Source organism: Sorex fumeus, unplaced genomic scaffold (assembly GCF_029834395.1).
Source record: "Sorex fumeus unplaced genomic scaffold, SorFum_2.1 ptg000129l, whole genome shotgun sequence".
Taxonomy (NCBI): Eukaryota; Metazoa; Chordata; class Mammalia; order Eulipotyphla; family Soricidae; genus Sorex; species Sorex fumeus.
Window position 1 is genome coordinate 7341942 of NW_026606186.1, and position 24756 is coordinate 7366697.

Genomic DNA, 24756 nt, shown 5'->3' on the forward strand with positions numbered 1-24756 from the left:
GCACCGACAGAATAGTTCCTGAGGAAATAGCCAGGAGTAACCTCTGAGCATCTCTGGGTATGGTACAAAAGCAAATAAAAAATAGCAATCATTCAACACAAATCTGACTTTTATTGATTCATTTTCTGAAAATCCTATTTGCCAATCCTCTAAGATTTGTTAAAGAATTAAGTCTTGCTAAAAAAATGAAATAAATCTGTTACATGCCTGCCTGGGGGGACAGGGTGGATGGGGAGTGGGAGGGAACTTGGGGAAAATGGAGGAGGAAAGGGCAGACTGGTGGTGGGGCTGGTATTATGACACCGTATGCATGAAGCAACTCTATTACGGACAATATTGTAAATCATCCTGTCAATAACAAGAAATAAAAACTAGTAAAAAATCTATTAGTGTCTGAGAAAACGAAGTTTCAAAATGCAAACTGAGGGGCTGGAGCAACAGTACAGAGGGTAGGGCAGCTGCCCATTACCCCCATCCAGAAGCAGACCAAGCACCATTTTCTATTTTCCCGCGATGATGGTTTCTTGGGTTAACTACTTTAATAATTTAACTGCTTAATCAGTTACCATTTAAAAATCCAATGAACTGATACTCTGCATTGATGTACTGAAATTCTATTAAATTTTACAGGAAACTTAAAATCGAAACAAATTTTAGAGCTGTTTGACTTCCTTGAAAAATGCCACTGGCTTGTAAAATCTATTGAATCACTGTGAGTTACAAAGTTGTTCACGTTTGAGTTTCATCAACACCCATCCTTCCTTCCACCAGTGTCCACTTCCCTCCGCCAGCGTCTCCAGTTTCCCTCCCGGCCTCTGCCTGCCTCTAAGTTAGGTACGTTCTTCTTTTTCCTTTAGGCACTGCGGTTACAATACTGTTACTGCAAGGGTATCTCTTCACCTCCTTTCAGCACCTTCTTCCCAGTGACAACTTACCTCCACCAATGTCACACGTATTGCAAATATGACCACCACAGTAAAGTTGCTAAAACACACATCCCTGCAATTGAAATATTTTTGTCTGCAATGAGAATATATATAAACAATTTTCTTAGGAACTGCACTAAGTTTCAGAAGATAGAATTGTGAATTATCTGAAGAGATGCTGTTTAGATCTCTGAAATGATGACCTGCTTACACAGAAGTTCATCTTCTCCGGCATCATCGCACACAAACATCCAAATCCCCACACTTCCTCCCACCCAGTAATATCCAGTCCCTAGCAACCACCATTTTCATACTCTTAAAATGTGTCTGACATTTTTCAGATGTCATATAGAAGTTGCAGGATATATAATACACTTTTCTATTTCTGTTCCAAGGTATCTGAAGTCCCCCTTAGGTCAATTCTTTTTTGGTTATGTTAAATTTTCACATATTCGTGAACCTTCAATGTTCATTTTGTTATTCCTTCTCGATCACGGTCACCCCATTGTTCATCGATTTGCTTGAGCGGGCCCAGTAACATTGTGAGACTTGTTACTGTGTTTGGCATATAAAATATGTCACAGGGAGCTTGCCAGGCTCTGCCGTGCGGGCGAGATACTCTCAGTAGCTTGCCGGGCTCTACGAGAGGGGTGGAGGAATCGAACTCGGGTCGGCCATGTTTGCTGAGTGCAAGGCTAACACCCTACCCGCTGTGCTATCGCTCCAGCCCTCCTTCTCGACATAATACTACTCTGGCAAGGATAGTTTTTGCTATGATTTAAGTCTTATATTTCTTAAGAGTTATTTTGTTGTTTCCTAGAGTTATTTAAGAGTCAAATAGAAACTCTGATGTTTCTTAATAATTTACACCTAACATATAACCCACCCTAAGGAATGTTCCATGCATGCTTGAGGATGAGTGTTCTGTTGCTGCTGATTGGTATACTCTGGATATGTCTGTTAAATTCATTTTGTCCAAAGTATAGTCCAAATTCAGGGCTGGCAAGATAGCTCAAAGGGCTGGAGCATATACTTAGCATGCAAGAGCTCTGTCTCAATGCCTGGTACCACACAACAACCCAAGCACTGCTGGAAGAGTTTCCCCCTGTATCACTGGGTATGGCTCAAAACCAAATCAAAACTCCACCAAAGTAGCTCAAATTCAGTATCTGCTAAGTGATTTTCTTAGCAATGTATCCTTTGAGAAAAACAGCAGCAAGTAGCCCCTTACTATTAATGAAGTCTGTTTCTCCCTTTAGATCTGCTAGTTTTAATATAGTTAGTGCTACAACATGCATCCAATATTCAATATCTACATATTCTCTGTAGACTAACATATTTATTAAGACATAATAATGATGTTTTGTATCATTTAAATTTAGTTATGCCTGCTCTTAAGAATCCAATTGAATGAAATAACTTTTCTGACTATTTATATCAAATCTGTTTATCCTTAAAGCTAAAATGAGTTTCTTAGAGAGTCCTGTTGGTTTTTTGGTTTTGTTTTTCAATTTTGGGGACATAGCTGGCAGTGCCAAGGGCTGGCTCTACATTCAGGGATCACTTCTGGTGGTGCTCAAGGGACAGTATGGGGAGCTGGGAATTGAACCCAGGTCAGCTGTGTGCAAGACACTCTCCCTACTGTACTATAGCTCCAACCCCTAGAGTCCTATTTTTTTATAACCAGTCTCCCCATATCATGATTAACCAATTTAATCCATTTGCAACTAAAGTAATTATTGATAATGACCTAAATTGTGTCACGTAATTTTCTACTATTTTGTACTTCCCTTGTTCTCTCTTCCTTTTTGCTAGTCTCCCTTGTGAGCCAATGATTTGCCACAGTGGTAAGCTTTGATTTCTTTTTCATTTTTTTTATGTATCTACTTTAGGCTTCTGTGTTTTCTCCTGACTATGAAACATGTTATAAATGTAACTATGTATATATATTTTGGGGGGGTCTGGAGGGGTTGGGTTTTTGGTACCAAACAAGAGGGTGGTTGAATGCTGTTCCCGGTAGTGCTCAGGGAACCATGTGGTACTGCAACCCCAGTCCTGTAACAATGCACTTTACACTGACAACTGAATTGTGCATAAAACCTCCTACCTGCTGGCCCCCAATCACACACACACAGAGACACATACTTGGTTTTTGTTTTGACTAACAGAGTAAGAACAATCTCATTTTACAGTTAGTTTCCCCCACCCCCTTTTTGGTCCACACCTGGCGTTGCACTGGGGTTACTCCTGGCTCATGAACTCAGGAATTATTCCTGGCGGTGCTTGGGGGACCACACGGGATGCTGGGAATCAAACCCGGTCGGCCACATGCAAAGCATATGCCCTACCCACTGTGCTATCGCTCCAGCCCCCTACAGTTGTTTTTAAAGCCAAAAAAAAAAAAACCCCAACTATGTTCTTCATGCATAAATATAACAGACAACTGCATTAGACTCTCAAAAAAAGATAGGCACTTCATTCTATGGTTTCAGTAAGGCTGTTTGGGCAAAGTCACACTGGACTAATTCCAAAACATAACACTGCATCCCTCTGTACCTTTGTGATTAAACTACAGATTACTGTCATCAGTTTATACATTCTTGCATCCTTACACATTTCACAATACACATATAAACAAATTTATCCGTTAAATAGCTGGTTCATCACCAGGTTCAAAAGGCTACTATGTCACTCTCTGTAGTCTTTCTTCAAGGCTTTCTGAAATCGGGAACTCCTTCTCATCACCAATTAAATTCTTTATCACCTGTAAACTCCAAAGTCTTTACCAAAAATTCCTCCATGATTGTTGTAAGTACATCCTGTTCCATAGCTAGTGTCTCTGATAAAGCGTGTAGATAATGCTTAATCAGTTCATCCAAACTGTACTCCATCAACTCAGAAAAAATGTCTAGTGATATGCCTGCTAGCTGACTGAAAGTGAGCTTCAATGACACAACTCTGCAGTCAAAATTGTTAGCAAGACAGGTTTGGAAAATAAAGGCCTATCTGCACACTACAGTAATGAACAGTCCAAAGACATGAACCCTAGCTGAATTATTTCACTGGTACGTGGGTTTTGCTTCCAGTTAGAGATACATGAGGAGACACAGGGAAAGGGGGATTACATACGAATATGGAAAGCGAGCACTCCTGTACACACAATTATGTAATGGTCTAGGAGCTGTATTAAGTCACTTGAACTGTCCAATCATTATGTCTGGAGTACAGCGGATAGGGTGTTTGCCTTGCACGCGGCCGACCTGGGTTTGATTCCCAGCATCCCATATGGTCCCCTGAGCACCGCCAGGAGTAATTCCTGAATGCAGAGCCAGGAGTAACCCCTGTGCATCGCCAGGTGTGACCCAAAAAGCAAAAAAGAAAAAAAGTTGTTGTTTTTAAATTTCTGTGTGTGTGTGTGTGTGTGTGTGTGTGTGTGTAGTGGGTGGGGGGTGGGGGGGTGAGGAAAATGTGGGGGAGGGACAAGCAATTTGGGTCACACCCAGAGATGCTCTAGGGTTACTCTGAGTAGTGTTCCAGGAACCATGTGGTACCTGGAGCAGAACTTGAGGTCAGTGGCACACAAGATGTGCTTAAATACTATTCTTCAACACTAAAAAAATTTTAATTTTTGTTTTGTGGTACCTGGGATCAAACCCATGGCCTCAAACAAGGCTTATTACCACCGAGAAATGTTCACAACCCTATTAGTACTTTAAATATCTCTTCTCACTGTCTCCTGGCCTGCTGAGAAATCTGCTAATAATCACATGAGGGCTGTTCTTTAGCAGTATGAGATTTTTTTCTTTTGCTGCCTTAAAAATTGTCTTTGGGGGGTGGAGCAATAGTATGGTGGGTAGGGCATTTGCCTTGCATGTATTCAATCCCAGTTCACTCCCCGGCATCCCCTATGGTTCCTCAAGCACCACCAGCAGTAATTCTTGAGTGCAAAGCCAGGAATAACACCTGAGCATTGCTGGTTGTGACCCAAAAAGAAAAAAAAAAGTCTGTTTTAGATCATTTTATTATGTCTTAAAGAAGATTATTATTATTGTTATTGGGTTGAAATTTCTTCCCCTATGTGAGATATTCTCGATCACTATTTCCCTAAGCCAGAGGTTCCGAAATTTGTTCGTCCTACTGCCTCCATTTCAGAAAAAAGTTACTTATAGTCCCTCTGGAAATACACCTTTCAGGAAACAAATAGAAAGCGCTCTCAATTATATCTGAAGCTACTTCTAAAACCCTAGGATCATGCAACAGCCCCTAGGGATGGGGTGCTGTACCACTTACCTTCTAAAACACTGGTCTAAATCAATGTTCTTTCAGAGCGGAATGGCTGAAAACATGTCATTTTGGTTACACCACTTCCACTAATTTTTTTGTGTTTGCTAGTTGAAATTTACTTTTGAGCTACTCTGGTGAAATTTTAATTACTGATTTTTCCACTTTAGCATTTTTTGTAATTCCCATTTCCTAAATGATAGTCTCCTTTTGATTTACATGATCATCATTTCCTTTATGCCTTTAAGCAAACTTTAGTTAAACATATAAATAATCCGAAACCCAACATGTCAATCTTATAAGCACTATACAATGCTTGTCATCTTAAGTATGGCCTGCATTTATACTTTCTTTGCAAAGCTTACAGTATTTTGGCAAAAACTAGATACTTTAAATAATATCACTGCTTTTTAACCTTTTTCCAACGGCAGTCCCCTTCCAAACTTGTTTCCTTCCTGTGGCTACCCACTCCTACTGGTCCGGCTCCCTAACTCTCTGCATTTACACTACTTCCACCTGTCATTCCCCCTAGAATGCCCCAGGGTGCCAGAGGAACCCATCTAGCACTCAGTTTAGAAATGCTGAGTATGTACCACCAGTTCTTTGCAATGGGTCTCCCCCTTTCTGGGGCTTGTAATATTTTGTTTTGGGGCCATACCTGGTTGTGCTCAGGGCTGACTCCTGCCTCTACACTTATGGATCAGTCCTGGTAGTATGTGGGGGACAGATGGGGTGCCAGGGATTGAACTCACCTGGGTCAGCGGCATGCAAGGCTAGCACCCAATCCACTGAATTATCTCTCGGGGCTCACAAATTTTTGCGGGCTGCTCATTTAGAGACGAGCTCACTGATCTTAGTAGATTCTATTTCCCTATTCCCTCCACATTCCTAATGTTCCTCTTGGGGCCCATATTGTATTTACCCACACTCATACGGGAAACAAAGCAGTTTTGGCAGGGCCCTCTGTCTTTCTCTGACCACACCTAGTTATTAAACTTGAGGAGCTGGAAGGAGAGTTGAAAAGGTAAGGCACAGCCTTGAATGCAGCCCACCCTGGGTCACTCCTCACATAAACAGGAAGTGCCCCTGAGCACCCCTGGGTGTGACTCCAAAACAAAAACTAAAAAAGCGAACTAAAAATTCCTTGCTGTGGTTAACTGCTTGTTGGTTTTGGGTTTTTTTTTTTTATCTTTCTTTTTTTCTGTATTTTTGCCCCATCCCCATCCATCGCTACATAGTTCTTACCAATACATTCAAGCACAAATTCCTCTATAAAATAAAGCAAATTTAGGTTACTTTAAAAAGAGAGTTTTAGGGGGAGGGTTTGAGATTTGTGGGGAGGAAAAAAAAAATTCAAACCCTAGCCTAGGCTGTTTCTTCCAGCAAGCTACAGTTAAATGTCTCCTGGAGATACGCTGTCAAGGGATGTGCAGAGAGCGCTCAAAGGGACAGTTTGCAAACTTTGGATGCTGGTGACTGGGTTCAATCCCCAGCATTGCATGGTCCCCCGAAACCTAGCCAGCAGTATTCTAAGCACTTCATGTGTTTCCCCCAAAACCCAAACTAAAATTTTCTAGAAACTCCTTCCATATTTCTAATGAAAGTCCAAACTCCTACCAGGCTCTATAAAGCTGCCCACGGTCCAATCCCATCTTTTGGCATGTTTGTTTATCTATTCACTCTGTTCTAATGGACCCTGTCCTTCTGCTGCTAATCCTCAGGGCTCTTCTATTTCCTGTTCCATGCAGAGAGAACTTCCGCTGGGGTTCTCTACAGCACTCTTCTTTCATTCAGGTTTCTGCTCAAATAGCATTTCAAGACATTTTAAAAACGTAAAACCTGTCCTTCACTCTTAACTTGTTGTATTCTGCTTTGAGTTTTTTTTACAATGCCTGATTTGTTTTCTTATTTGCTTAAGGCCTACATCTCACTGGACCTAAGAGTTCTAAGAAGAGCTTTATCTGTCCCAATCATCAAGGGACCTTCGGTATTTAGACCGGTCATTAGCACAGCTTAACAAATGTAAACAAGAATTAAAGTATTTTAAAGCTATTTATATTTTAAATTATCTTAGCATTAAAGTACAGCAGTAGGGTGTTTGCCTTGCATGCAGCCAACCCAACCAATCCAGGTTCAATTCCTCCGTCCCTCTCGTCCCTCTCGGAGAGCCCAGCAAGCTACTGAGAGTATCTCGCCCAAATGTCAAAGCCTGGCAAGCTATTCGTGATGCATCTGATATGCCAAACACAGTAACAAGTCTCACAATGGAGACATTACTGGGCCTGCTCGAGCAAATCAATGAACAACGGGAGGACAGTGACAGTCTATTTTTTATTTATTAATTTTGCTTTTTGGGTCACACCCGGCAATGCACAGGAGTTACACCTGGTGGTGCTCAGGGGACCATATGGGATGCTGGGAATCGAACCCGGGTCGGCCGCGTGCAAGGCGCACGCCCTACCCGCTGTGCTATCTCTCCAGCCCCGACAGTCTATTTTTATATACATTCATAAAGATCAGAACAATAATGAAGTATGGGAACAGTAGTAGTAATGGTAGCCATCTGTTATAGACAGAAACCAAAAGCTACTTAAAATTTTGTCTGATAAATTCTAAAACAAACTTATTTGTAAGTATCACTGCTGACCAGTCACCATCCTTTGTGCTACATATACCAAGTCCAAAAAACAATCCTGTGTTCCTTTCATCTGGAACCTCCATCTTCCAGTTAACTGCTGAAATGACGATCACAGGACCAAAGAGCACAGCAGAGAACGCACAGGCCTTGCACGTGCTGACCTGAGCTCAAGCCCTGGTACCACGTATGATTTCAAGCCCTACCAGATGTGATCCCTTAGTGCTGGGCCAGGAGTAAGCCCTCAGCACAGCCAAGTGTGACCCCCAAACCAAACCAAACCAAACCAACAAACAAAAAAGACCATTACAAAGGTGCAGACTTTTTTTTTTTTTTAAAGAATACATGGAGCTATTCCATGTATATGTATCCACATGTATTCCATGTAGATACATGTGGATCTCTGAGAAAGATGATGTTGTAGACTCCAAGAAGACAGCACTGTTCAAAAGGAATGCCTCACAAATGTGGCTATGACAAAGCTGGAAGAGTCTACGGTGTTACCTAGCATGCGCTTGGAACTGTTTGTCACAAACAAGGAAGTGCAAGGTTCTTGCCAAGAGAAGGTGTACTGAGCATATCAAGTACTCTAAAAGTTGAGGGAGCTTCCTGAAACGTGTGAAGGAGACTGATGAGAAAAAAATCTAATTAAAAAAACAGGGACCTGGGTTCAAACAGCGCCAGCCACTCCAGCCAGAGAGGTAACTGAGTGAGAACCACAGGCAGGAGCCTGAATGAGCAGCTGAAACCCCTTCCCTAGGAACTCATGGCAAGGCAGGTGTGTTTTTTTTTTCCAAAAGACCTTTGAACTATAAAAATGTTTCTCTTGGGCTGGAGCAGTAGTATAGCTGCAGGGTGTTGCCTTGCATGCGTCTGACCCAGGTTTGATCTCCAGCATCCCAGATAGTCCCCTGAGCACTGCCAGGAGTAATTCCTGAATGCAGAGCAAGGAGTAACTCTGAACATCACCCAAAGAGCCCCCGCCCCCCCAAAAAAATTGTTTCTCTTCAGTTAGTGTCAAGTTCTTTGATCCTTACCCCCCAAATTTATAAACCAAAAGAAAAAAAAAAGAAAAGACAAAGGGGGAAAAACTACCCTTAATGCAATGGAAAAGTTAAAACAATGTTAAAATGTCAATTTCTATACTATAACCCCTGGCTTTGACAAGGGTATTAAAAGACTTAGAAACTAGTCACTTTTAAATTCTAAATTAAATATAAATTTGCCAATCTCACTAAGTATTAAAAAACTCTAGCACTCTGACAAGGTCAGTTATTACTTTCAAGTTCTTACTTTCACTCCATATACCTTACTATCAGGCCAAATTTTGGGATGAGCTTAGCAAAGCTAAGCAAATAGATAAGGCTATGGAGTTTTACCTTGAGTCCTGTTTTCTCGTCGTCACTTCCATTATTTGTAGATGGTGTTTCATCTCCTTGCCTGGAAACCAAGACAAAATCTTCACTATTAAGAGTAGATACTGAATCTGAGGAGACACTGATTTTTCCAACAGAAGCCTTGTCATCCATGACTCAAGAATGAAGCTCAACTCATGAATGATTAAATATTTTAAAAATGCCTGAAAAACAAAAACCATAAAGATACTCATATAGGATGTCTGCCAGAAAGTCAATTATGTTCAAATTTTTACAAAATACATTTGGTAAACTTGAAAAAAAAAAAAACCCAAACTGCCAAATATTTTCCCAAGGATTTCACTACTTATAGTTTAGACTTATTTCAGAAAAGAGAATCTGATGCTATTTGGAATCAAGATTTCAGATTAAAAAAAATAAAAAATTCCCATGAGAATAACTCTGCCTACCTACAGTGGTTTGTTTGGCATATGCTGCAACTCTATTCTTGACCTCTAAAAATAAGGAAGTGGTAAATGTTTGTTTGCTCTCTTTTAATTTGTAAAGCAGTACACATAAATGAAATTGAAAGCCCTTAGGACAATAACTAAGGTTCTCCTAATACTTTTTGGATTTAAATTTAAAAACTCTTTAAATTTAAAGATAATTTTCTTTTCTAATATTTACAGTGCTGGGGAATCAAGTCTCATGTATGCAAGGCATGTGCTTTGTAGCTGAGCTTCATCCCTGACCCTAACAGTACGTTTCTAAGAAACAAAATTTCACACTAACTCCCAAGATAAATAGATTCAAGGCACAGCAAGCACAGATTAAATATGTGGTAAGCACTAACATGGCAAAAAATTCAGAGATCCTTAAAATCTCAATTCCCCATCCCATGGATTTTTGGAATCTAGCTTAACATGTACATTACCAATGAGTTTCTATGCCAAAGCCCCCAAGCAAAAAATATAAAAATCTGTCATTGATGAAAAATAAAATTACTGAATTCTAGACTAAAACCCAAACTTATCTACCACTAAAAACCTGATTCTTCATACTTTGCAGGCAATGTTCCCACTTGGTCGTCAAAACAGTAACAGAAAAAAAAGCAATACATCAGATGGAGAGAGCTTTAGTTAAATTTTAAAAAGCAGCTCTATGCTCATCTTATACTTTAAGTAAAGGTTCTAAAGAAAAGAAACTAATCTCTCCACTTAAAAAGTCTTGATCTATGCTTTAGATTTTAACAGCAAGTATTTATTGAACATTCACTGTGAAAAGCACTACTCTCCCTTCAAAGGTTCACGTCTAAGTACCTGGCAGTAGGAATTACACAAAACTTAAAAGATCATCATCACTGTTAAACAGACAAGGAAATGGTGACAAGAGGCAGCCCTGTAACTCGTAGCACAAGGCTCAAACCCCGAAGTCCTCACTACCTCCTACTTAACCAATTCCTTTACATAAAAACTAACACAGAAGAGGAAAGAAGAGTTTAAAAGGTGAAAGAGGAGGCTGCCTCACAACCCAGAACTCAGATTTGAAGTTCTAGTACCACGTATTATCACCAGAGCACAGCCAGGAGTCACTTCAGCGAAATCAGGAAAAGCTGCTACCCTACTCCCCACAAACTAACTCTCTCTAATTCTCTCTTCCTCCCCTCTCTCCCTCTCCACCCCTGCCCCCTACAAGCTACCAGCTCTAAGATTCACAGCACTAAGTTTAAATACACACTGTGGTATGCAGACACTCCAAAATGAACTTTTAAAATGTAGTTTTTTTAATTCTCAGTTTTATGGTCACACCTGGCTGTGCTCAGGACTTACTCCTGGCTTTGTGATCTGGTGGAGATCCAGGCACCATGGTGGTGCCGAGGACAGAACCTGGTTGGCCATATGCAAGAGAAGCAAGGCAAGTGGTACTGTGGTACTATCTCTCTGTGTAGGTTGTATTTTACATTTAATTTTTAGGGGGGGGGGAGAGAGAGAGAGAGAGAGTTTGCAATGGGTGGTACTCAGGGCAAGTAGGTACTCTGGATGCAAGTAGGGGTCAGGAAACCATATGGGGTGCTGGGGATTAAACCAGGTTGGCCATTGCAAGACAAACACTCTACCCACTGCACTATCACTCCAGAACCTAAACTATAGTTTTTAACAGTGGTTTTATTTCATCCAATGATGGAAGCCTCCTAGAGATTTCCCTGCTTCATATTTCTTGCTCCAATTCCTCATCTGTGATCTATCACTCTTGTTCTGAAGTCTTATGGGTCTATCTGTTCGCTAGACTGTTTTATATCTGTTCTCACGGCATTTAACATTTCTTACAACTATTATGCTGTATTATGATTTGAAGCTAAGTGACTCCTAATTTAATCTTCACGCATCCACTTCACAGTGGAAGAACTAAGCCTCAGAGGTGTTACAATTTAGGAAAATTGTCAGAGGGCTAGGGAGAATACACAATGTAGGGCACTTGCCTTGCACGCAGCCTACACAGGTTTGATCCCCACCATCCCATATGGTCTCCCACCCTCACCAGGAGTGATCCCTGAGCCCAGAGCCAGCGACCCTGAGCACTGCCAGGTATGGCTCCATAAAAACAAAACAAAACAAAACAAAACAAAAAAACAGAGCAGAGGGCCTGGAACAGTTCTCTAAAACTATCTCAGACATGGACACCTTTCTGTAATTCTCTAGACTTAAAAGTTAATATGCTATGATTTTTACACTCACGGACCCAAGATCTGGCAGCTTCAAAGTTCAAGCTATTTTCTTTGAAAAGGTGATAGGAAAATACACCTAAGTTACTTTATAAGATACTGTTTATTTTGGCACCTGAAAGTGACTGAATCACTCAGTGGGAATGAGGTTTATCAAAACACTAAGCAGCACAAGGAAAAGTTACATAACGAGACTCTCCCTTCTCTGTCCTACATAGGCAGAAGCGAAGAGGGCGTTTTATGAGCCCCAAGAGCTCTCGATGAGATTATCCCTTCCAGAGCCGGACAGAGGGACTCGGCATGCAGCCAAACCAGGTCCAAACCCCAGCAATACAAATGGTCCTCAGCACTGTCCATAATGAGCTGGGCCAGGTGTGGCTCCAAAATCAAAACCAAATAAAACCAAAATCAACAAAAAAGACTACTCCTTCTCTGGCTTCCATAATAGATGCTACAGAATATTGTGTGCTGTCAAAATTCTAGACCACAACCAGCCTTGATATCGTAAGGCCCGTTCTCATTTGTGTTCAGTTTCTACTTACTGCCTTACCACAAGAAGCCCCCTAGTTCAAGTCTTCATTCTTCAGACTGTAATTCGAATTCTCATGGACAAGGAAGTACAAAACTTTCTCCAGAAAGTATCCCACACTGCCATTCCTCTTCCAGCCTTACTGGATATCACCTATCACCACTTGACACCCATAATATTTAAATCATGTTTAGAACCTAAGTTTTCCAAGAAATGTTTTTGTTCTGTTAACTATTATATCCTGAGGCCGGGAACAATAGCACTAAGTAGGTGCCAAGAATTCAAGAAAAAGGAAAATAAAATGGAAAAAGATGAAATACTCCCAATAAAAAGCAATTCTTTCACAGACTGATAAAGAGGTCATATTTGCAGTGCTAAATCACTCGAGTTGATGGGCCAAAGCCCCAGCACAGTGGGTACGACGTTTGCCTTGCAGGCAGCTGATCTGGGTTTGAACTATGGCACCCCTATGGGGTTCTCTGAGTAACACCAGGAATGATTCCTGAGTGTAGAGCCAGGAGTGAGCCCTGAGCACAGCCAGATGCTGCCCTCACATACACAAAGAGGCAGGCTCGCAAACTCAAGAATTCTCCATCCCCATATTCCCTTTCACAATCACTTTTAAAGTCAGTAGTTTGAAAGACGGGAGAGAGAATACAGGAGCTAAGGAACTGGCTTTGCACGCAGCCGAACCTAGTTCGGCTATTATGATCCCCTAAAGACTACCACGATGATCCCTGAACACAGAGTAAGCCCCAAGCACCACTGGGTATGGCGTGAAATGCATATAAAACATTATCCATCAGTAATCTTACTGGATTATGTAATCTCCTGCATCTCAACCCCCCAATTCAATCATGCTACATTTTCATTATGTATATCAAACTTTATCTGTTGGCTGATTTGGGGGCTACACTCAGTGATGCTGGGGCCTACTCTGCGCTCCAGTTCTCAGCGTAAGTAGCTCCTGGTGGGGCTCTGGGACCATGTGGCATTGAGGGTCCTCATCGCTTTTATTCTTTTGGCACAAAAGAGCACTGGAGAATTTCTGACTAAAATTACAATCATGATATCAAAAGTCTTTTTGATGCACTTTTTGCCCCCAAATCACTCCTCTGAATCAAAGTTAATCACTGGGGGCTGGGTACCCCAAGAGGGTAGGGGGCTACCAAGTCTATACCCAGTGGAACATGGGATAGGAGAGATCAAACCCAGAACCCTGTGTGCAGGCTAAGCTCACCTTCCAGTCCTTTGAGCTCCTTTCTTAAGAGATGATTTTATATGTAGCAAAAAATCAGCAAATAATGCACCACAATTGTTGTCAATCTCTTCACAGCCTCTCTAGACCCAGTTAATAGAGAATGAGATGGAAGAAAGTCTACCATAATAAAGGCTCCTTAATAGCTACTTCAAGAACAGTAGGCTGCCAGATACAACGCTTACTTTTAGAGCCTGATCCTGAGGGCTTTGATCTCGAGGGCTGATGTTGGGGAGAATTTCTGACTGAAAATTAGGGTCATAATATCACAAGTCCTTTTGATGCACTTTTTGCCCCTTTTCAGCACTGCTTTGCAGACACGAGGCCTCCCTATACACTGAGTGAGAACCAGCAGCACGGCTGCACGATGATCTCCAGTGAAACATCCAAAATACATGCAGGTGCCTTAACCCAAGCATGAAGCCCTCTCAGCACAACCACAACGAGAAGAGAATGGGGGGAAAATACATTATAAACAAAACTCAAAGAACCTTTCGGGGGCCCAGGGGAGAGCTTAGTGGTCTAGAGTAACTGCACAGAAAGCATAAAACTCAACTGCAGTTCAACTGGAGTTACCACATGCACTGAGTGGAGTCCCCAAGTCTCTGCTCTCTGTGCCCAAAGCTGGATAGTGTCAACTCCAGCACCACAAGCAATTCTGGCTGGCCTGCATGTCGGTGCATGAACATAATTATAAGGGGGCCACCCCTGGTGATGACAACTTCCGGGAGGTGGGAGGAACATGTGGGCACCACAGCCAGAAAATGTGAGCCCTAGAAAAAGCTCATGTATGAGAAGCAGTGAGCTCAGGGAGCACATTCGCCCATTCGCACTCAGCCCATTCGCCAAAATCTACCCTGTTCCTCTTTGTTCAGACTTGCCCTGGTTATGCTACTGGCTCATGTTTAACTTTAAATTCATGGTGACTGATGATACAGTAGCTGCAACTCTTCTCACTGATTTCTCCCTATGGACATTCATGCTTTCTCTTTCCAATACCGATATGGGCCAGTTATTTGGTATAGTGGAATAACAGGAATAGGTACCTTTTTCTCGTGACAAACTTGTAGTAGTAGAGAAAACGGACAAGTAAACTTGTAATTACAATACAGCATAATGTTTGAAAAGAATGATGGCATGCATAAGACTGTAAGAATAAATTAGATGGGGCTAGTACACTGGGTAGAGTGCTTGCCTTGCACATGGCCGACTTGGGTTCAACCCTGGACATCCTGTATAGTCCCCTGAACCTTGTCAGAGCCAGGAGTAAGACTGAGCACTGCCAGCTGTGCCCCCCCCCAAAGAAAAAAGACCCAGAAAAGCAACACAAAAGTAATATAGATTCTCTTCTATCACACAAGCACATTCTTCCTCACCTCAAAGTACCTCTCCCAGCTAAATCACTGATCCAAAAGAGATTATGTCAAAAAATCCAAACATCTCAATCCTTAGAGCAAAAAAAAAAAAATTAAAAATCACAACTACCCCTTTTCCCATTCTTTCTAGGCACTTAGCGGGTTTTAGTTCTAAAATATACTCCAGTTCTAACCTTCTTGTCATTTTTCATGTCACTGACCTGATTACTTCATTCTCTTCCAACTTAGCAAGAACATGAATATGCTTTTCTAGATTCTCTCTGGTAATTATCAAGTCTTATAGTTTCTTTCCAAACTTTAAATCACACATTTTGAGGAAGGGGTTGAGCCCTTCCTCAAAACTTCTGACTGTTCTTGACTGAAAACGGAATAAAACCTAAACTCCTCTTACCATCAGCTCCTCAGAATCTCGAGCCCATCTACGATTTCAGTCTTACCTCTTTCTAGAAAACAGTATCATCAGAGAACGCACCCGTGTGCCATGACCCTCTATGCTTTCAAGCCTTTGCTCATACTGTTTGCTAAGCCAGGAACGCGTCTTTGTTTCCCGGGTTTCGCCCTCCCACACCCGTAACCTGGGGGTTTGAACAAATATTCAATCTCCCCCTTTCCTTTCTGTAACACTTATCATTTCCTTCTGGAAGCTCCTGAGGCTTTCTGTTAGTTTGCTTCTTAACTGGATCACAGAATTACAGCATTCACCACAACAGTAAAATAGTAACTTTTCCTATGTCTTTATAATGACTTATTCCATGATTTCAGAAACATTTACTAAAGCAATGGTACCTGGTGGGGAAAGAATGAGAAAACACACAATCCCTTTGAATCACTTGTGGAACTGGATCTTAGGTTCCCTCCCATTATCTTCATGTCCTACCTCACTGGCAAAGCGTAATAAATGTGACTGAATAATACACCACTGTTTAACTGGCAGGGTAAGTATGGTGAAAACGACAAATACAAACATACTACACTGTTCATATATGACAGGGATGTGAAAGTGCTTGATGGCTAGAATGAAAACCAAAAAGCACCCATCTTAAAGTGTGCTTGACTCGATCAAGTTCCTAAACGTAATAGCACAGACCAGTTGGACACTGAATAACAAAACATACCTACTCATGCCCTATCTGGACCAAAGTTGTCCTATCATTTCCCTTCCAACCCCCATCACTTTTGTTGCTCAAATAGTGAGCAGATAAACACAGATGTCAGAAGTTCTAAGGGAGACACCTAAACTCTTGCTAAATCTATTAGAGATTAGATTAGTATTATACTCAGAGAGCCAAGTATATGTCCAACAATATTAAGAAGCACGACCAAAGTAAGTTTTACAAACATTACCACAACCTCTACATTAACCTTGCCAGATGGGCATTCATTAACTTCGTATGACACAAACTGAGGTTTAAGCTAGTTCAGTAACATATTCAGGGAGAACTGAGGCATCCAGATAAAACTGTCCTTTTCCTGAAGGGCTCTTTCTGCTCTTTGGTGGCCCAAACTCCCATCTCTCCCCATTCCAACCCCTTCTTCAGGCTACTTCCAGCTGTAGCCTTCTAAAACAAAGATTGTTGTAGGAGAGAGTAAGATTACTCTCGGTTCAGAGCGAAAACAGGACAGGAAGCAGCAAAAGAATCGGGGCTCAAATTATGGTCGCAGGCCCGGACAGGAAGCGACAAAAAGAATCAAGGCTCAAAATTAGGGTCGCAGGCCAATTCCTATGGGCTTGCAGCCCTTTTAAACTTTAAGTGGGGCTGGAGAGATAACTTAGGAGATAAGACACTTGCTTTGCCTGTGGCTTCTCCTGGTTTGAATCCTCAGCACCCCATATGGTCCTCAGAGTCCCACCAAGAGTGATTCCGGAGCAGAGCCACAAGTTAGCACTGAGCACAGCCAGGTGTGGCACAAACCTGTCCCTCCCGCCCTGCCCAGAATCAAACTAGATTAATGCCAGCATTTTTTGGGGGGTGGGGTGGGGGGGGATTGGTAGCTCCCAGCAGTGCTGAGGGTGGGGGACCCAGGAGCTACTCACAGAGATACTCAGATGATGGGCTAGGCCCTGAGAATGTGGTGCTGTTCAGGCCTGTTGGTACCTTGGGACCACCAAGGCCTCCCCACCAGCCCTTTTCTTTGTTTTCTGGGCTCTGATTTCCTCACACTGGCTTCAGAGTCTATCCCTAGAAGAGTAAGACACATCTAATTCAAAGGAAAATGATGCCTTCTTTATAAAAATAAATTCCTTTCCACCACCACTAATTGCTAAACAATAGATGTGCTTTAAGTCTGACTCTGAACTTGGAGACTGTTTCTTTGGAATGTCTAAGTGAGCTAAGTGAATCATATTAACGTAGGCCTTCTGAATAATTTCAGCTTAATTTACAAATTAGAACACAAAGAAACTTAATTATCTTAAGTCAACAGCAGCACTTAGAGGCAAGAAAAACAGGCTTATCTAGATGTTACTCTGGCAAATTTCAAATAATTTACTTTTCTAAACTACTAGTCCTTCTTGGAGAGTAAGTCTTGATGAACTAAAACGAAAACACTTTAAAGGAATATCTGATTTTTTCGTTTTGTTTTTTTGATCACATCCAGCTATACACAGGCTATCACTCCTGGCTCTGCACTCAGGAATTACTCCTGGGAGTGCTTGGGGGACCATAGGGGATGCTGGGAATCGAACCTGGGTCCGCCACGTGCAAGGAAAACGCTTTATCAGCTGTACTATCGCTAAAGGAATATTTGCAGTGAAAGGAATTTGTAAGACAAGTTAACAAAAATCATAAAAATCATAGGCAGCCCCTGTAGAGCACTGAGTGTGTGTGAGGTCCCGAGTTTGAATCCCTAACCTAGCTTGTGTGCCATTCACTCAGTTCCTCTTCCCAGTGCAGCCCTTGATCACGGCTAGATGGGCCTATAAAAACTGTTTTAGGGCCAGGGAGATAGCTCTATGGGCTGTAGCATATGCTTTGTGTGCAAGAAACCAAGCTCAATCCATGATACTGCAGTTCCCAGAGCACCTCCAGGAGTGACCCAAAACTGCCCCAAACAAACAAGAATTCACAAAATCAATATAGTGATGTGCTTAGCCTCAATATTTTCAGATTTTTCTCACTTTCTCATTGAGTAATCAAATTTTACTGAAGCTTTAAGAAGTTTAAAGTCAGGCATATATATTTTTGAAAACCTTGGGAATTGAATTTGCCTTTTTTGGGAGGGGGTGAGGATGGGGAGTTCTCAAGCAGTGGTTTATGAGGCCCAAGGGCCCAAGAATTAGCTACTATTTAATCCCTGCAGTGCTGGGGATGCCAGAAAAACCAGAGGCTGTGTTGGAGGTGCTCAGGGCTACACCTGGTGGTGCTCAGGGGTCACTGGGCTGCAACCCTAGATGGGTGCAGATAAGCCATACAGACCAACCTCTGCACTATCTTGATTATCCTTCATGATCTGACTTGGGTGATGTTACAGCTTCAGTTTTCTCATACTTAAAATAAGGTGACTGCACTTTTCTATTCCTTCACAAATAGGGTATCCAGGAAAAACAAAGAGAGTGGCAGAAAATGACAGGTTGAGTTTCCAGTTCAATTCATAATTTTTCTTTTTTTTTGGTTTTTGAGCCATACCTAACAGAGCTCAGAGATCATTCCTGGCAGTGGATCTAATTACGCAGGCTGCATGCAAGGCAGGGGCCTTAACCCTCCTATATCTCTGGCCCTATAAGCATTTGAAAAAAAAAAAACACATGAATATCAGAGTCACTAGCTTATTTATATTCAGATACTAAGCTCTTGCAAGATGTGAATTATGTATGTCTTTATGATACCTAAGCTTACTTTACCACCTGTATTTTCATACCTCTAATGAAATCATGGATAAAAGGTAAGAGGAGAGGAAATGTATATAATTCATTTTACTGTTTTGACTGAGTGCAATACTGTTACACTTAATGCCTGAAAAAGTAAACCATATAGTTTTATTATGTTCCTGTGATATTTCAAGAGCAATGCTTTAATTTTCCTAGAAATCTAGACATGCTGCCTTAATGCCACTTTTACACAATATTTCTAAAAATAAGTATTTAAATTTATTTGATTCTCATAATAGAAACCTACCACTGAAAACAGGGAAGGTTAGCATAATGTTAACATTGTACTACTGACAGATTATATATTCTGACCTTGCTAGTCTAATTTTTTTTTTCAGGTAACAAAGAAGGAAAAGATACATGTTTATTATTTTTAGCTTAGCATCAAGAATCAAGAAACATTTACTTCCATGGGCAGCGCAACAAAGCTAAAAAAAATAATTGTCTTGACCATCTGGAGGAGTGATGAAAACAGTTTAGGAGCTATGTGAAGTGTTTTAAAAATAGCAACAGAATTTGATTTGCCTTATCAAAACTGAAGAATCCAACAAAATACTGTGAACATAATTTTTTTTCTTCCGATTCTGTTTTCGGGCCAGACCCAGAAGTGCACAAGTTTAGGAAACCGTGTAGCTAGAACCAGGCGGGGGTGGGGGTGGAGGGTTCCTGCATGCCAAGTGTGTGTTCCAGCCCTCTTGCCCCAATATAGTTTTTTGTTTTGAGTATCCATGTCCTTTCATATGACCTAGATATTCCACTTCTTATTTCTATTTCCAAGTGCAAAAAACATTAATTCAAAAAGATATTTGCACTCTTTTGTTCCCTTTTGATCCCTGTCAATGCATATGGACCCCCAGCACTGCCAGGAGTGGCCCCTGAGCACCACTGGTGTGGACCTGCTGACCAAAAAAAAAAAAACGTGGAATAGACACATATTGGAATACGATTCAGTTATAAGATGCTATCTTGCAGTTCCCTGAACCTATATAGTTCACTGAACTATAGCATACGTGCTGAATAAAATGAGTCAAAGCGAGGACAAATATTAAATGATATTTCTCATGTGTGGAATATAAAGAAACAGTGAGTGAATAAACAGTGGCCAACGAAAATAGACCTTGAGAATCTGCCAAGTGAACTGAGTTTGCTAACTGAAAGGGGCCGGGGCTGAGAGGGGACCAAGAGGCAGAGGTAGTGGGATGAGACTGCGGTGGTGGAGGCGGTACAAGGAGATTGTTTCCCAGCACCACCGGTGTGCCTCCCCCCAAAAGAAACTGAGACAGACTATGTATTATGAAACCAGGGAATGTAAAATCTTTTATTGATTTTAGAGAATATCTGCCATTAACCAAAAATGTTTGGCTCGGGGGCTAGAGCAATAGTGTAAGACATTTCCTTCACTCACGGGATGCCAGGGCTTGAACCCTGGTCCCTCGAGCACTGCCAGAAGTGATCCCTGAGTGCAGAGCCAGGGGTTAGCTCTGGGCACTATTGGGTGTGGCTCCAAAACTTAAAAAAAAATAAAAAGGGAGAATTGCCAGATTTCAGGGGTCAGAGAAATAGTTCAACTGGCTGAGTACATGCTTTGCATACAGAAGGCCCAGTTTTAATCCTCAGATCTGAAGAATCGTCCAAACACCACTAGGCATGACCCCTGGGCAGAGAGCTGGGAATAACCTGTGAGCACTACTGGGAGTAGCTCAAAACAAAAAGAAAAACGGAGATGCCAGAAATTTACTATGGAGGGAAAAAAAAAATGTATTGCCACAAAAAAACAATCCTACGATGTAGTGATTTATAGCACAAAAACGGATGCAAACCTTAAGGAGATATACCTTAAGGAGATATACATCCAACCAGACATTGATATTTAAGAGATAATGCAAACCTCCAAGTTGGACGGTATTGTAGGACAGGAGATACTTCTCATGTTTTAGAGCCAAAATAATCTGCTTAATGTCAAGTATGAACGATCATCAAAAAATTCCCACTGAAGACTGCCTAAGAGTATTATTTATGGCTGTTTTGGAAAAAGGGGGAAACTTCTAGATTAAGTTCTATAAACTAGAGCGTTCAAGATTTGCAAATAGCCATATTTGGTCCCTCAGTCTTTCTATACAAAGAGAAACAAGGCAGTTAGGGTCAGATGTCTACCCAATATTGCTCTGACTTAAAAGCTTTCTAAAGTCTTACAAGTTATCTAAAGAACAGTTATCCCAGGGTGTCAGAGAGATTAAGGTGCTTGCCATGCATAGTCCAGTCATTTGATCCCTGGCAGCAGGAGCAGCCACTGAGCATCACTGGCCTTGGGCCCCTACCCCAATGTACGTGCATGAGTAGCAGTGGGGTTAACAAATTTATGTTGTATGTGGCTGTCCTGGTTCTATCCCAGGAACCTCATTCAGTTTCCTGAATGCCATCAGCATAACCCCCAAGCACAGAGCGGCACAGCCCCTGAGCACTGCTGGGGAATATCCAAAACTGTGTATCCCCAAAGAATAGATCTCAGAATGAATATAAAACTAGGAGGGGACTGGGAGAACCAGATAACCATATTAGGCAAAACACAGCTCCTGGTAATGGGTTTGCTTGTTTTTTTATATACATACCCATGGCCAACAGGTCCTTAGCTGTGGAAGTGCATTTTCCTGACCCTAACTATAGCAATAAATCTAACTACTCAAAACCGTAACAGTTACAAAGCATTCACTATCATGTCAGACTCTGCTTATTTATTTACATCTTGGCTAAATTAGCACTTCTTTAATAATAGTTAGGCTCTAAGTCCAAGGAAGATTATTTAATCATTTTAAACTCATTCCATATGCTGGTGAGCTCTAATGACATTTTAATGTAACGAAAACCAGAAAGATAATATTACCGGCAGCACACTTCAGAAACTCAAACACTAGTGTCCTTAGAGACAAGCAACTGTAGCACCAATATAAACTATTTTCTGAAACCCATATTCAGTTCACTTGATACAATGACAGTGAAAAGAGCGTTCTAAGCAGACTCCACTTCAGCTGGGAACACACACAATAAAAGACAATAACTTCCTTAAGAGAATCTGGGTCGTAAAGCTGAGTTGCATTTCTGAAGAATCACGGATGTTCTATCAGGTATATAACATGTGCAATGCATTTCTTCTGATATGAAAGATAAAATAGGAAAACAGGTGTCCTCACTGTAATCTAGGGCAGGTCTGTTAGATTACTAATGCAGACTAAGGACGGGTAAACTAATAAAACTCTATGTCAAAGCCAAAATGAATTGCTGACAGATAAACTCATCAGATTAATATTTACCACATTAATGCCATTAATTTAACTGTAAAGTGGTTTGTAAAACAAAGAGTATATCATAGCAAGTTTCATTTTACTAATAAACCTGGTCTAATAATTCACATTAGAGAAAGCAACATTTGATTTTTTTTTTCTTTTTGGGTCATACCCAGCGATGCTCAGGTGTTCTTCCTGGCTCTGCACTCAGGAATTACTCCTGGCGGTGCTTGGGGGACCATATGGGGATGCCCGGGATCGAACCCAGGTCAGCCGTGTGCAAGGCAAACGCCCTGCCAGCTGTACTATCGCTCCCGCCTCAACATCTGTATTTACTAATAAACACTAACCAATCATGAATTTTAATTTTAATGCATATCATGGTACACAAAAGAAGATCCCAAAGAATTCTCCTGTATTTTTACCTTTATGAGTAAACTCTTACACATCTTCAGTACATATTAAACAGTACCCTGCACAAGCCTGAAATAAGACCAACAGGTCCGAGCTTAAATAAAACAGTTGAGTGTGTACTTCTTTGTCACCTATGCTTTTTTCCCCAACTACTTTTCAAACATCTTAATGGGACAAACAGTTCAATCCATCCCTCCAGCGTTTTCGTCCTCCTAAAACAGCAGCTCGGCAACCCAGGCATCCGTGATTCACTAACTCCAGACACACGTGCGTGATTACAGGTGTTTATTTGAATGAAACAGCAAACTGCGGACCCCTGTCTCTGACCGTTTTATTCCCGCTGATAAAAAGCAACAAAAGGCCAACAAACCGCCCTCCGTGGGCCAAGAACAGGTCCCCACGCTGGAACGTGATTTGAAAAGGGGGAGGGGCGGGGGTGCCCAAGCGAGGTGAGCGCGCAAGAAGGACGGCTTCCCCGGCCTCCCGAGCCCAGCGCTGCCCGAAGCGGGCCGAGGAGTGGACAGTGCGACAGCTGTCAGCGCGGGCGGGCGCGGCGGGGCACTACCCGGCGTGGGGGGAGGGAGAGGGGAGAAGTCCCCGCGCACCACCCCGCAAAACCCCGCGGGATGCAAAGGCCCCCAAGACTCAGCTGCGAGCCCCTCGGTTCCGGACCCCAGAAAGCAGACGAGGGGAACCCCTGAACTGCAAGGGGGAAAATGATACGAGATGGCCGACCGGCACTAACGGGCAACGCGCCGTGCAGAAGAGGGGGCGCCCTGAATGCTAGCAGGGGGCCCCACACGCTACATCACACACATGCCCAGAATGCAAGCAGGGGACCCACACGCTACATCACTCACAACACACACACACACACACACGCCCAGAATGCAAGCAGGAGACCCACACACCACATCACACACACTCTCAAACTCACACACGCCCAGAATGCAAGCAGGGGATTCACACGCTACATCACTCACAACACACACACACACGCCCAGAATGCAAGTAGGGGATCCACACGCTACATCACTCACAACAACATACATACATACACACACAATCCCAGAATGCAAGCAGGGCAGGGGACGCACAGGCCACATCACTCACAACAACACACACACACACACATGCCCAGAATGCAAGCTGGGAACTCACACGCTACATCTCACACAAACACACACACACACACACACACACATACACAGACCCAGAACGCAAGTAGGGGACCCACACGCTACATCACTCGCAACAACACTCACACATAAGACAGGTCCAGAATGCAAGCAGGGGACCCACACGCTACATCACACACACACACACACGCACACACGCACGCACGCACGGGCGCTGCGTGCAACAGGGGCAAACTGAGGCGGCGGGAGGGGCTGCAATCCCCACCTGGACCAGGCCCCAACACCCCCAAGTCCAGAGAAAAACCGGCTCGGCTGGCACGGGGCACGTCGGAGCGGGCGGGGGGCAGGGCGGGCAGAAGGATGTCCAGGAGCTAGCGCCTCCCCAGAGCGGACACCCACCCAGACAGGGGGAACCGGTTCGGGCAGGGGCCGCCCGGGCCCGCGCATGCGCCCTCGCCCCTCGGCTCCCCCTCCCCCCAATCTCGGCTCCCCTCCGAGCCCGGCTCCGGGGGAGATGAGCGCCGGCAGGCGGGCTCGCCGCGGGGGCCGCCCGCGATCCCACCCCCGCCTCCAGCCCCTGGGCTTCGGTGGATAGGAGGGGGGAGGAGGAGGAGAGGAAACGCGGCCCTACCCGACCCGCGGTCTCCTCCTCCGCCGCTCGCCGTCCCGGAGGCTCCGCCGCCTGGGCCTCCCCAGCCGCCCAGCCCCCGCCCTCCCCGCCCCCTACTCACGTGAGAGCGGCTCCTTCCGCCCGACGCCCCGCCCCCGCCCCGTCCCATTGGCCCGCGGAGAGGCCGAGCGTCCACATTGGCCCGCTACCGGGCGGCGAGGGTGGATTTCCTTTCCTCGAAGCCCCGCCTGGACGCTTAGCTCGCCCGAAGCGTCTGCGCCTGCGCGCGCTCTGCACCCTGGTCTGGACCTGCCTGCTGGGTGCAGCGCTGTGGTCACTGTGTGCCAGGGCAGGACAGCAGT

General features: G+C 43.1%; 1 protein-coding gene across 3 annotated transcripts in view; it reads right to left on the bottom strand.

Annotated features, from left to right (window-relative positions):
* RABGAP1 (RAB GTPase activating protein 1) overlaps positions 1-24495 on the bottom strand; it is a 168780-nt gene extending 144285 nt beyond the window's left edge. Inside the window, exons 1-2 of one of the 3 annotated variants that reach the window (XM_056138508.1) lie at positions 24416-24495; positions 9222-9421 (exon numbers count right to left, since the gene is read on the bottom strand). In XM_056138508.1, coding sequence (XP_055994483.1) covers positions 9222-9371 — 150 coding nt within the window. In that variant the 5' untranslated portion in view covers positions 9372-9421; positions 24416-24495. The remainder of the gene's footprint in view (positions 1-9221; positions 9422-24415) is intronic. The other 2 variants (XM_056138509.1, XM_056138510.1) reach the window with 2 other exon arrangements.
* Positions 24496-24756: the final 261 nt, after the last annotated feature.